Source organism: Humulus lupulus, chromosome 9 (assembly GCF_963169125.1).
Source record: "Humulus lupulus chromosome 9, drHumLupu1.1, whole genome shotgun sequence".
NCBI classification, from domain to species: domain Eukaryota; kingdom Viridiplantae; phylum Streptophyta; class Magnoliopsida; order Rosales; family Cannabaceae; genus Humulus; species Humulus lupulus.
Window position 1 is genome coordinate 37,018,726 of NC_084801.1, and position 11,766 is coordinate 37,030,491.

General features: G+C 31.6%; 1 protein-coding gene across 3 annotated transcripts; it reads left to right on the plus strand.

The window, feature by feature from the left end:
- Positions 1-1,710: 1,710 nt before the first annotated feature.
- LOC133801989 (UDP-arabinose 4-epimerase 1) lies at positions 1,711-7,975 on the plus strand. Of its 3 annotated transcripts, none has more exons than XM_062240231.1 (11): positions 1,711-1,924; positions 3,037-3,204; positions 3,634-3,758; positions 4,780-4,893; positions 4,994-5,101; positions 5,204-5,295; positions 5,486-5,627; positions 5,836-5,930; positions 6,547-6,676; positions 7,128-7,272; positions 7,419-7,975. In XM_062240231.1, the coding sequence occupies exons 2-11, from the start codon at positions 3,144-3,146 to the stop codon at positions 7,658-7,660; spliced, it is 1,254 nt and encodes a 417-aa protein (XP_062096215.1). In that variant the 5' UTR covers positions 1,711-1,924; positions 3,037-3,143; the 3' UTR covers positions 7,661-7,975. The 3 variants fall into 3 exon arrangements, with proteins under 3 accessions (XP_062096215.1, XP_062096216.1, XP_062096217.1); XM_062240232.1 differs by lacking the exon at positions 1,711-1,924 and adding an exon at positions 2,033-2,190; XM_062240233.1 differs by lacking the exon at positions 1,711-1,924 and adding an exon at positions 2,843-2,862.
- Positions 7,976-11,766: the final 3,791 nt, after the last annotated feature.

Genomic DNA, 11,766 nt, shown 5'->3' on the forward strand with positions numbered 1-11,766 from the left:
TTTTTGCTCTTATCAAGGCATAGTCATAGTCCCAAAAAATCATTAATAATATATAATTGGAATTAAATCATGTTTTGATACAATAAGCAATTTTAGTATTTTCAATAAAGCAAAACAAATCACATATATTTTTTAATAAGTAAAAAAATTCATATTTTACTCAACCATACCAAAATGACATTTTTCCTTACAAAAATGTGATAGTGCAAAGGCTGGTCCATGTTAAGGTGGGACCCACTACATTAGTGGGTCCATAAAAAGAAAAAGGCCAAAAAGAAAGAAGTGACGTGGCAGAGTGTAATTGGTGATAGGACAAAACCAGCAGCCGCGTTAGTCTAACAAAAAATAACATTATTTTATTCATATAATAAAATTAGGTAAACATAATACTAATTTATTTAGGGAAACTCCACTAAATAATGTTTTTGTATCTTATTATTATAATCATATTCCCCTTGTAATATTTTTTCACAAAAATAACTTTATACCTATTTAAAATGACTTAAATGCTCTTAACTAACATCCTCCTCCTACGATCAAGAGAAGAAGTCTATTGCAACAACTATTAACTATCTTCTTCTACTCATCTATTTTTCAAATCATCGTAACAAAATCATCATTCTTTAAAAATATACTCAAAGTTGAAGGAGAAATAATTATTTGAAGCAATTGATAATTAGTAAGTTTTTTTTGTTATTTATAATTTGTAGGTGTGTTATAAAATAACTTATGTGTGTTTTTTGCACTATTCTGGGCTTAGAAACGAACAAAAAAAATTAATTTTTTGTTGAGATTGTGAATTTTCGTTTGAAATATGCGATTTAGAGCTTTTTGGTTCAGATTTTGTTCGGACATGGTTCAGACCTTATTCGAATATGATTCAAACTTAATTCGGACTTTGTTCAAACATGATTCGGACCCAGTTTGGATAAAGTTCACACTTTAATCGGATATGGTTTTGATTAAGTTCAAACTTAGTGTGGACCTTGTTCGGACCTAGTTCAGAACAAGTTTGGACCTTGTTTGGACATGGTCCAAACTTAGTCTGAACTTAGTCCGAATTTGGTCTGAACTAGGTTCGATTAAACTAGGTTTGAACATAAAAAATCTAAATCTAAAAAATCACATAAAATTTGTCATTTTAACATAAAATTCATTTTTGGCAAAGTTTTCAGGAAGAACACTTTGAAAAATAACAATAAACTATTATATAATATACCCATAATTTATAAATAACAATAGTACTTATCCATTATCAAAAACTCTTTCTTCTTTCAATTTTGGTAATTTTAAAATAAAAAAAATAGTGAGATGATAACCTTGGAAGAAAGAGAAAACAAAATTCGATATAGAAGAAAATGGTAGCTGTAATTCGTGAATAAGGTGAAGAGAAAGAAAAAATATAATAATTGATGGTGGTTGTGGATGCAATATGGTGAGAGAAGAGACAAGATAAGAAAGATGGGAGAAGAGTCTTAATTTGTGATAAGGGTATTTATGACTTTTTGGTATGAGATTGTTTTTGTGAATTTTTTTTAAAAGAGATATATGGTTATAATAATAGGGAAAACAGAGGTTAATACGTGGAGTTTCCTTTATTTATCACAACTAATTTAATTATCATAAATTAATTTATTTATAAAATAATAATAATAATAATAAAAAAGTGAATACTGTAGGAGTTTTTTCAGAATTCTCATTTCTCTTTCCGAAGACAAATAGCAAAAAACAGAAACATGAAGAAGAGAAATCTGCGCCTGTTAGAGGTCTCATTCTCTTTCTCTTGCTCATTCTCTCTCTTAATTTTTTCTCTCTCATTACTTCAATCAACAAAAACCCAACCAGAGCCAGAGCTAGAGCCAGAGCTAGAGCACAGGGGAGAAGGTCCTTCTTTCCTTTCTTCCTAGATCACCTCTCTGCTATTGTACGTTTTCTTCTTCGTCTTCTTCTCTCTCTCTAGACCAGTCAATTTGTTGCTTTCTCTCTCTCTTACGTTTTTCAATTTTTTTTTTTACTTAAATTATGGTCAACTTTTTTGTATGTTTATGTGGGGGAAATGGCTTCGTGGGTTCCTCTATTTATAAACTTCCACGCTCCTCCTCTTACAATCTCTCTTCTTCAACGCTCTTCTGATTCATTGAAAGAGAAAGAAAAAAAAGCGTGTTTTTTTGGGCGTATTTTTTCATCTGGGTACTGATCCTTTTCATGTATTTTTAGGGATTGAAGGATTTTTTCTGGTTTGAATTTTGAATTTTGCTTATATAGGAAGTTGAATTTTGCTTGTATAGGAAGTTGAATTGATCAATTTGCATGTTATTGTTTGGTTTATATGTTATGTATTTTGGAGTTTACTATGTCCCGGGCTCTTGATGGGATGATCATCGAGGGATAAAGATACCATTTTTGAAAAAAAAAAACAGATTTTATTTTTTATTTTTTGTGGAGATGGATTTACTGATGATTGCCCTTGTTGGATCTTGAAATTTTGAATTTTGTCTTGTGTTTTTTCTTTTTTTATAACTGTTTGTATTAACCATACTATCTTTCAAATTTTAAATTCCTGGCCAAAATATGTATTGTATTTTATTTTCTCTTTATTCTATTAAACTTTGTTTTCAATTTTGATTAGTGGACCTCAAGGTGTTTTTCTGTCCAATTATTTTTTTTGGTCAGACATGCTCTGACAGCAAACGATGTTTTATTTTTTCTTTTAAAAAAGGCTTTCGAATGTTTGAAACATTCACCTTCTCTTATAAATTGCATTCTTTTACGAGTTTCTTCTTCGAGTGTTTCTAGATCTTAGTTTTTTTTGGTCTTTTTGTTGTGAATTCTCCATGGTTTATATGTTTCTGGCCGTTTCAGGTGTTATTTATTTATTTATTTTAATTTATTTTATTTTGATGTCTTTAGGTTTCTTACTTTTTGATACCTTTCCTCATCTGATTTGGGACCCAGTTCAACAACTTTTTTGTTTGCCTCTGTTTCGGTCACCTTTGATGTCTTTTGCTGAATATTTCTGATTTTCATTCATTGCAGTTCATTGCTCCAAAAACATATCCAGGCAGAGGGTTTTTCATGATTTCTTGCTGAGGCTTAGTACTTGATTCATATCTTTGAAAGCCAGCACTATAAAAAATTCCCCAATGCTAAATTTAGGCAGGACCAGAACTCAACCAAGGTCGGGTAGATCCTTGTCTCTTGGAGGTAATCCCTGTTTGCTTGTTTGTGTGGAATCTAAAATTTGGCATTTTCACCTAATTTGAATTTATAAATCACGATGGCTATCAAAGCTATATAAAATTTAACTCTATGAGGTTAAAAGAGTAAAATTTGTATACTAGTTGTCTGCTTTATATTTGTATACGAGGCATTAAGCTCTTGTTTTTTCTGTGAAATATGAGACAAAAACGGTGGAAGTAGTTCAAATAAAGCAAGGATAGAGTTTCAAATCGTGTGGTGGGGGGGAGGTGCGAAAATTAAAATGGGAGGAAAAAAAATCAGATATTTTATTATCTTATCCATACTAATATCTGTTGCTTGGTTACTTTGTTTATTGCATTGGGATTAAATCAGAGGTTTTATTATGAATTATATTTTTTAATCTCTTCTTGTTGACCTTGTTTTACTTAATAGGCATGGATTATGCAGATCCAAAGAAGAAGAACAATGTTGTAGGAAAGATTCTTATGATTGCCACTGTTGCAGCATTATGTTTTGTCATGCTCAAGCAATCCCCATCTTTTAATACCCCTACTGTGGTAAAATCACTATCTTATTTAATTATTTTTGTTACTGTAATACTTTGACTTCCATTTGAATGAAGGATTCGTGATGCTCCTTGCTAAAATATTTCTTTTATTGAGCTTGGCCAATTATGCATGCTTTCTGTGTCTGTGCTGTGTAGATTGAATTTAGTAGCCAATTAAATAAACTCTGTTATGGTTTCTGGACATTCAAGGCTGCTGTCAGGATAATATTTTACTTTTAGCTTTTCAAGAATTAGAACAGAAACAAAAGTTGGAGCTTTTTAGTTTGGTTGAATGGTTTGTGGATAAATATGAAATTATACTTTTGATTAATGGATAATATTGAACGATTAAAGTAAAACATTGTCAATAAATCTTGCAGTAGTTTTGCTTGTTTGTTTCTCTTATAGTTTTAGGATTTGAGTTCTTTAGGAAGCTCTTTTAATTGTTTTTGGGAAAATCCATCCAACTACCCCAGACAATGCAATTTGGTTCTCAAAAGTGAAAAAGAAAACAATGACAAACAGGACCTTGATTAATCTGTTTGAATTTTTGTGCTAGTTCTGAAGTACATTTTATCTATAATGAAATCAGGCATGTGTGTTACTTTTCTTGTGGTTTTACAGTTGCATAAATTATTTATTGTTGGACTTGGAGAGGACTAATGTTGCTATTAATTCATATGATTTATAATTCAAAAGATGATCATAAATGGGTCATTATTTTGGGAGAAATCAATATCATATTGTTTTTATTTTTGTTGCATCTGAATTGTTCTAAATTTTTTCAATGAATCTATAAGAATTATGTTACTGTATCTAATGATGTCAACATATACTTGCACTCTAGTATACAGTTCTGTTACCTTAACCTTTAATTTGCTTTGAATGACACCTTGTTTTTAGTCGTGCTGCTTTTGCCAACATGACCATTACATATGCTATTGTCTTTCTCAATGTGCCATATTCAATTCTCTTTGTGATTTTTCCAAGTATGTGTTACTAACACATCATTGAAAAATCACTTCCTCCAGTTTTCACGTCATGAAGAAGGTGTAACTCATGTCCTGGTAACAGGGGGGGCAGGCTATATTGGTTCACATGCTACATTGAGACTTCTGAAGGACAAATACCGTGTAACTATTGTGGTATGCCATTTTCTGATTAACCGAAAAATTAACTTTTGAGCCAATTGCATCATGTTGATGTTTGCTTGTATAGATCTTGAACAATTTTATTTTCTGACAGGATAACCTTTCACGGGGAAACCTGGGTGCTGTTAAGGTTCTCCAAGACTTATTTCCTGAACCTGGGAGGCTTCAGTTTATCTATGCTGACTTGGGGGATGCAAAAGCTGTATCCTTACAATGCTCTTCTTAATAAGATTTTATTTTTCGTAAAAGCAATAATTTGTTTGAAAACAGCAAGAATGGAAGTTTACTTAGCTGATTACTCCAGGTAAATAAAATATTTTCAGAGAATGCATTTGATGCCGTTATGCATTTTGCTGCCGTAGCTTATGTTGGGGAAAGCACCCTTGATCCCCTCAAGTGAGTAAAACTATCTCATTAAAATTTTCCTTTTGCTGCACTTAGAATCTTAACATAGGCTTCAATATATATATATTGGTATAGTTTTCTTCAAAGATTTTATTGATCACTTAAACTTTTAAGCTTGGTTGTTAAAATTGTTATAGAATCTTACCAGCCGAAATGTTATAATATCTTTATCTCTACACAGGTATTATCACAACATTACATCAAATACCTTGATTGTCCTAGAAACAATGGTAGCGCATGGTGTAAAGACGTTGATATACTCCAGTACATGTGCAACATATGGGGAACCTGAGAAGATGCCAATCACTGAAGAAACTAAACAGGTGGAAAATTTTTACTTTATCATTTTCCTTTGAAAGGAAATTGGTTCTTTTTGACAAATATGTTCTTTAGCTTAGTATATTTAGATTTATTATTATTATGTTTTTAAATATTTTGCATGGATTTGATATTGGAATGCTATGAGAGAATTGTATTTGTTATTCTACTCTGTGAGAGGTCTAATTGACATCTTTTTTTTTCTTTCTTCAGTTTCCAATTAATCCATATGGAAAAGCTAAGAAGATGGCAGAAGATATTATCCTGGATTTCTCTAAAAATTCTAACATGGCAGTCATGATTCTAAGGTTTGTATTACGATAAACTTATTCTTACGAAGCATTTTGATACTCTTGATTCCTTCCTCAATTGTCTTGACTAATCTTCCTCAACTGTAAGTATATCTTGAAGAAGCCAATTGCCACTTTCTCCTATTCTTAGCAAGTTACTTTTTGCTCTAAAATCAAAGGGAGGAGCTATGATTTGTGTGTAGTAGATTCAGATATTGATGGTCACCCTTTAAAAGCATTGCCAGTTCTTCTAGAATTAGAAGTATATATTTAACTCTCTGCCCGTGGTTGTCTGCTATTTTGATGGATCCACGCTATCTTGAACTGGTTTTTTTTCTTTTTCGTCGTTCACGGGTGTACACTCTAAACTTAAGTGTCTTTAGTAATATTCTGTTATGATTCTCCCTTTTTTGTTTCCTTGGCAAACATCTTTATCAAATTTAAAATATATCGTTTTGTGCGTTCTCTAATTTATTAGTTTCTGTATTGAAGTATGTTTGCAATTGAAAATACCATCGTAACCCAATACTTGTCTGATATTTAAAAATGGAACTGATATTTAGACTTTATTTATTTTTGTGAATGGTTCTTCTGATTTTCACCTTTTCTTTTTGTTTTTTTCCCCCCTGTTCAGATACTTCAATGTGATTGGTTCAGATCCCGGTGGTAGATTAGGGGAGGCTCCCAGACCTGAGCTGCGTGAGCATGGACGTATCTCAGGTGCTTGTTTTGATGCAGCTCGTGGTATCATTCCTGGGCTTAAGGTATGCTACTTGGTGAAACTTGATTTGTTACAAGAATCAATCCATGAAAGTTAAAAGAAAATAATGAACTAAATCATTCACCCCAATAAGCTTATAGCGGTAAGGATGTAAGTTCTTGGCTAATTTAGTTTTTCTAAAAAAAAATGATCGACCTTTTTGTGTAGGCTTGGAGAGAAATGTTTTATTTAACAGCTGTCATGTTATTAGTCTTACTAAAATTTTGTTAAGTGATACATTACAAGCTACTAATTAGTACATAGGCTTCCCTTTTGCATAAATCACACCAATGGTAAAAGGAGATTAGGAAAATGTGAAAAAGAGTTGGTTCTTATGATGATTAACACACCATTTCATGGTTCTGTTTGTATTTATGCTTTTTTTTTTTGTAAAAAGGATATATATTTATTTAGAAAATTAGTATGGTAATGTTAATGTATCGGATGCATTGCAGGTTAAAGGGACAGACTATAGCACCCCTGATGGAACTTGTGTACGTGATTACATTGATGTCACTGACCTGGTTGATGCTCATGTGAAAGCTCTTGAGAAGGCTAAACCTAGTAAAGTTGGAATCTACAATGTTGGCACAGGAAAAGGTGGGAGATGAAGGGAGCAACTTTTTCTATTTTGATTGATATTGAATATATGAATGGTTCAAATTGTAATTTTACTTTCTCTTCAAAAGGATTTGTTTCTATACATTGAAATCGTCCTAAGCTTGTGTTTGGATTTCTGTTTTCAGGTAGATCAGTAAAAGAGTTTGTGGAAGCTTGTAAGAAGGCAACTGGGGTGAATATCAAAGTTGATTTTCTTGACCGCCGGCCTGGTGACTATGCTGAAGTGTACAGCGACCCATCTAAGATAAAAAACGAGCTCAACTGGACAGCGAAACACACTGATCTTCATGAGAGTTTGAAGACAGCATGGAGATGGCAGAAGTCTCATCGCAACGGTTATGGAGTCCCGTTGTTGACGTCTTCTTGAAAATGGTAACAAGAATTCATATTAGGATGATCAACACAGAGATGATGGACTCTAGATATCACAAGCTGCTGACTTGAGGCACCATTCTTTAGTTGGGATAGAAAGGAGAGGAGAGGAGAGGAGAGGAGAGGAGAGGGGGTTGAAGTTAGTTAAAGATTACATTTTTCCTCATTTTTATATAAAGTTATTATTATGAAATAGTTGTAGAGAGCAGCAGCCAGTATGGTCTTAAAAAAGGAGGAGCCAGCTCATTTGTTACATGTATTTGAACAGACTTAAATAGTTCAATAATGATCATCAGCTGCAGTTATACCATTTTTAATATATATTATATATAATTATTTTGTATTTGCTTCCTTTGTCTATTTTGGTAATTTTTTAGTGTTTTATGGGAACAAATCAATCATAACAAAGGGTTTTTTTTAATCAGTCACATTCAGAGATAAATTATGCTAGAAATCATCCAAGAAGCCCAAGTTAACACACCTACAAGTTCTTAACAATAAATATTCTTTGCCACTATTATATTCACCTTTAAATCGATTTATACTATTTTAGATCTCTGTATTTTTTGTTTTAAAAAATACATTTTTGGTTCTTATGTTTTGTAAAATATTTTTGCTATTGGTTTTATTTAGTGGGTCATCCACTTGGGAAATGTGGTGATCTCCAACAAGTATTGATCGGAATGAGATTACATTTAAAAATATTTTTGACTAAATTTGAGTTCGGAGACTATTTATGATCATTTGACAAAACATAATGTTCAAAAATACATTTTAAAAATAGAGGGTCCATAAAATTCTAATATATTAGTAGTGAGAGTAAGATTGATCCCACAGAGAGTGATTACTCTAGTTTTCTCAATCAAAGATTGGGAAAGAAGTTTTCTCAATAAAAAAAAAAAAAAAGAAAGAAACAAAATTATTTAAAATACTAGAATCAATCAAAAGAAGAAATATTGGTATATGTCAACATTCACTATTGGAATTTCACAATTTACCATTAAAACTAAATTCCTATCTCTTCTTAGTTGTAATTAATTAGAAACAAGCGATTAAATTAACCTTAATCAATAAATAAACCAAGAGAATCACTAAAAGTTTAACCTAGTAGAAGTATTAAAAAATAAAGAGATCAATGAAACCAAACAACACAAGCACAAGCACTTTCATTTAATTTAGACAAATGTTCTACTAAGATCTAACAATTTCTAACGTAGTAAATTATTAAATCTTATTTACTTTAAAATTAGATGGATCAAACAATACACATTTGATATCTAACACAGCAATAGATTGCAACGAATAACCATGTATTTCATTAATCATAGTTAGGATTAATCATATTAGTTGTGATTATTGAATTTTATGTTTATACACGTGATTTAAATTTATTTCATAAATCTATATTGTTTTAAAATTTTGATTCATATTATGATTATATTTCATTAATCATGATTAATAGATTGTCAGATTATGATATATATTATATGCTTCAATTTTGTTAATATATATATATGTGTTCAATTTTGACCGGTAGTCAATATATATGTTTATATTTGTTGGATGGGCATATTTTTATTTTTTTGGCACCACTGTATTCTTTAGTTCTCCATTGAATTTCTTATTTGATCGGCAATGCTCATTACATTATAATTGGTTGTTTGCAAAATCTGTATTGATTCATCTATTCAGATTTATTTTAGTCTTTCCAATTAATGTGTTGTTGATTCGATTGTTACATTTACATATTAGAAGATTCTATTACTGCAATGGTTATTAATTCATTACCATTTAGTTTATACATATACTCCATTCAACTCATTTTAGAACTAATACGCGTATTTATATATTTGTGTAATATGGGATACATCACTGCTTTTATGTACATGTGTCTCTCAGCAATGAATCATTTTTATTGATTCATTCATTTATTTTTTTTAATGTATTAATCTCTGCTTCAGGGTTATATCAGTAAGCTTTTGGGAATCAATTAAGTTGATTTTTTTATGATTATATAAAAACTTTATTGTTTTTACATTCATATTATACTGTTTTGGGAATCAATCAAAGTCATTTATTTAGTTAAAATATGGATGTAATATTGATACATATATATATATATATCTTTATTTGTCTCTCACACCATATATATTTGAGATTAATATTTTATGAATACATGGTTTTATTAAATTCATAAAATTTGTGTAGATATATATTGTTGTACACATAAATTATAATTTTATCATGATTATATTTATTTATGGTAAACTTTTAAATTTGGGTAGTCGCTTAATTTTTATGTCCTCTATTTTAAATAAATTAAATGAAGCAAAACATTGCCAAAGTAACATCTTTTGCATAGATTTATTTATTTTGAAATAATTGGATGTGTGTGTTTCTTGTTTATGCGAACAATGATCAACCCAAAGGAAGATTATTTATTGGCCAAACAACAAATACACACGCGGGAATAAATGGTGATAATTATAAAGTTTCCATGTGAACAACATACCAACCCAAAGGAAGGTTGTTGTTTGACCAGATTTATTATCAACATTTGATTTCTGCATGGAGAGTACCACTTACAAATTGATGTTTCTATCCAAACACTAAACATCAATGTTGTGCTAGGTATCTTGTTTAAATGGGCCCACCACTACAGTTGATTGAAATTTGTGTCTTACACGTTTTATTTTCTTTTACTATTTTGTATGTTATGACATGAATTTCTGTTATGTGAGCTTATGTTATTTGTTTGTTTTGAATTTGTTAGTTACTACTTGTGCTAATATTCCTGCCAACATGAACTCGATTCCTGTGTTAACGACACAAACTTTAAGAGCTGGAAAGAGAACATTCTGTTGGTTATTGAATGCATGGATTTAGACTATGCATTAAGGAAAGAATATGTAACGTCCCAAATTTGTTAACAAGGCTTAGTGCCTTGATTAGTGTGCCAAGATGGCCAAATTGAATTTATATGCGAATTACGTGAAATTAATTGAATATATGTGTGATTATGTGTCATATATGATTTATATGGTGATATGAGTATTTATGCATGTTTATGTGTATTAAATATGCATGTGGGCCTGTTTTTGTTAATAAGGGCATATTTGTAATTTTGACCTGTTGAAGGTATAAATCTAATTATATGTGTTATGTGATTGAGACCACATTATTATGTGGATATATTTGTGATATTTGGCTCGAGGCGATCCTAGTAAGTGAAGTAGGGGAAAAAGTCACAACGGGGTCAAATACTCGAGGTGAGCCTAGGGGTATTTGGGGAAACTTAGTGCGTAGTCGGGATTTATCAGGTGATGGGTAGTTATTTGGTGATTATTTGGGTATGTCGGGATTAATTGTGAATTTATAGGGCTACTTGAGGATTAGCGGGAAATGTGGTACAAAGACAATTTTGCCCTTGGGGGCGTTAGAGAACCAAGGTTAAGGCTAGGGACAATTGGGTCTTTTCCCTAGCCTATGACTACCTTAACCACTTAGAGATTTAGGAAGCCTTCAGAAACAATCAGAAAACAAAAAACACTCAGCCTCTCTTTCTCTCTCTCATTTGCTCTCTCTCACTCTCATAGTGGAGGCTTTGGAAAATTGAAAGGGAAAAGCACTGATTCTTTGAATTTTGGGGCAAGGATTACTGGGGAATTGAAGCTCAGTTGGATCTGGGAGCTTCTAAGCTTAAGGGAGCAGCTATGATTGATTAAAACAAAGGTAATTGGAAGTTTTAGGTTCTGAGTTTTAAAGTTTTGAAGTTTAAAAGTTCTTTCTGAATTTTTAGTTTCAATGAGATTTTTGGTTAAGTTTTTAGATGTTTGTATTACTCTGAGTGTAGTATTGAGGTGTAGGGGGTTTAATTTTAGCTTTAGTTCACATTTGTGGTGAGTTTTGGTGATTTATCTCGTGGAAAAGGCACTAAAACCCCCAGAATTTCTGGGTTCACAGGGTCGCGTCACGACGCTGTTCTAGGGGCGCCGCGACCCGCATGAACTCAGAGACCTAAGAGGGTTCATTGAACTGCCTTAGCGCTGCTTCACTGGGTGGGTTGTGTTGCGGTGCGTGTCTAGGAAACATGAGGATTTT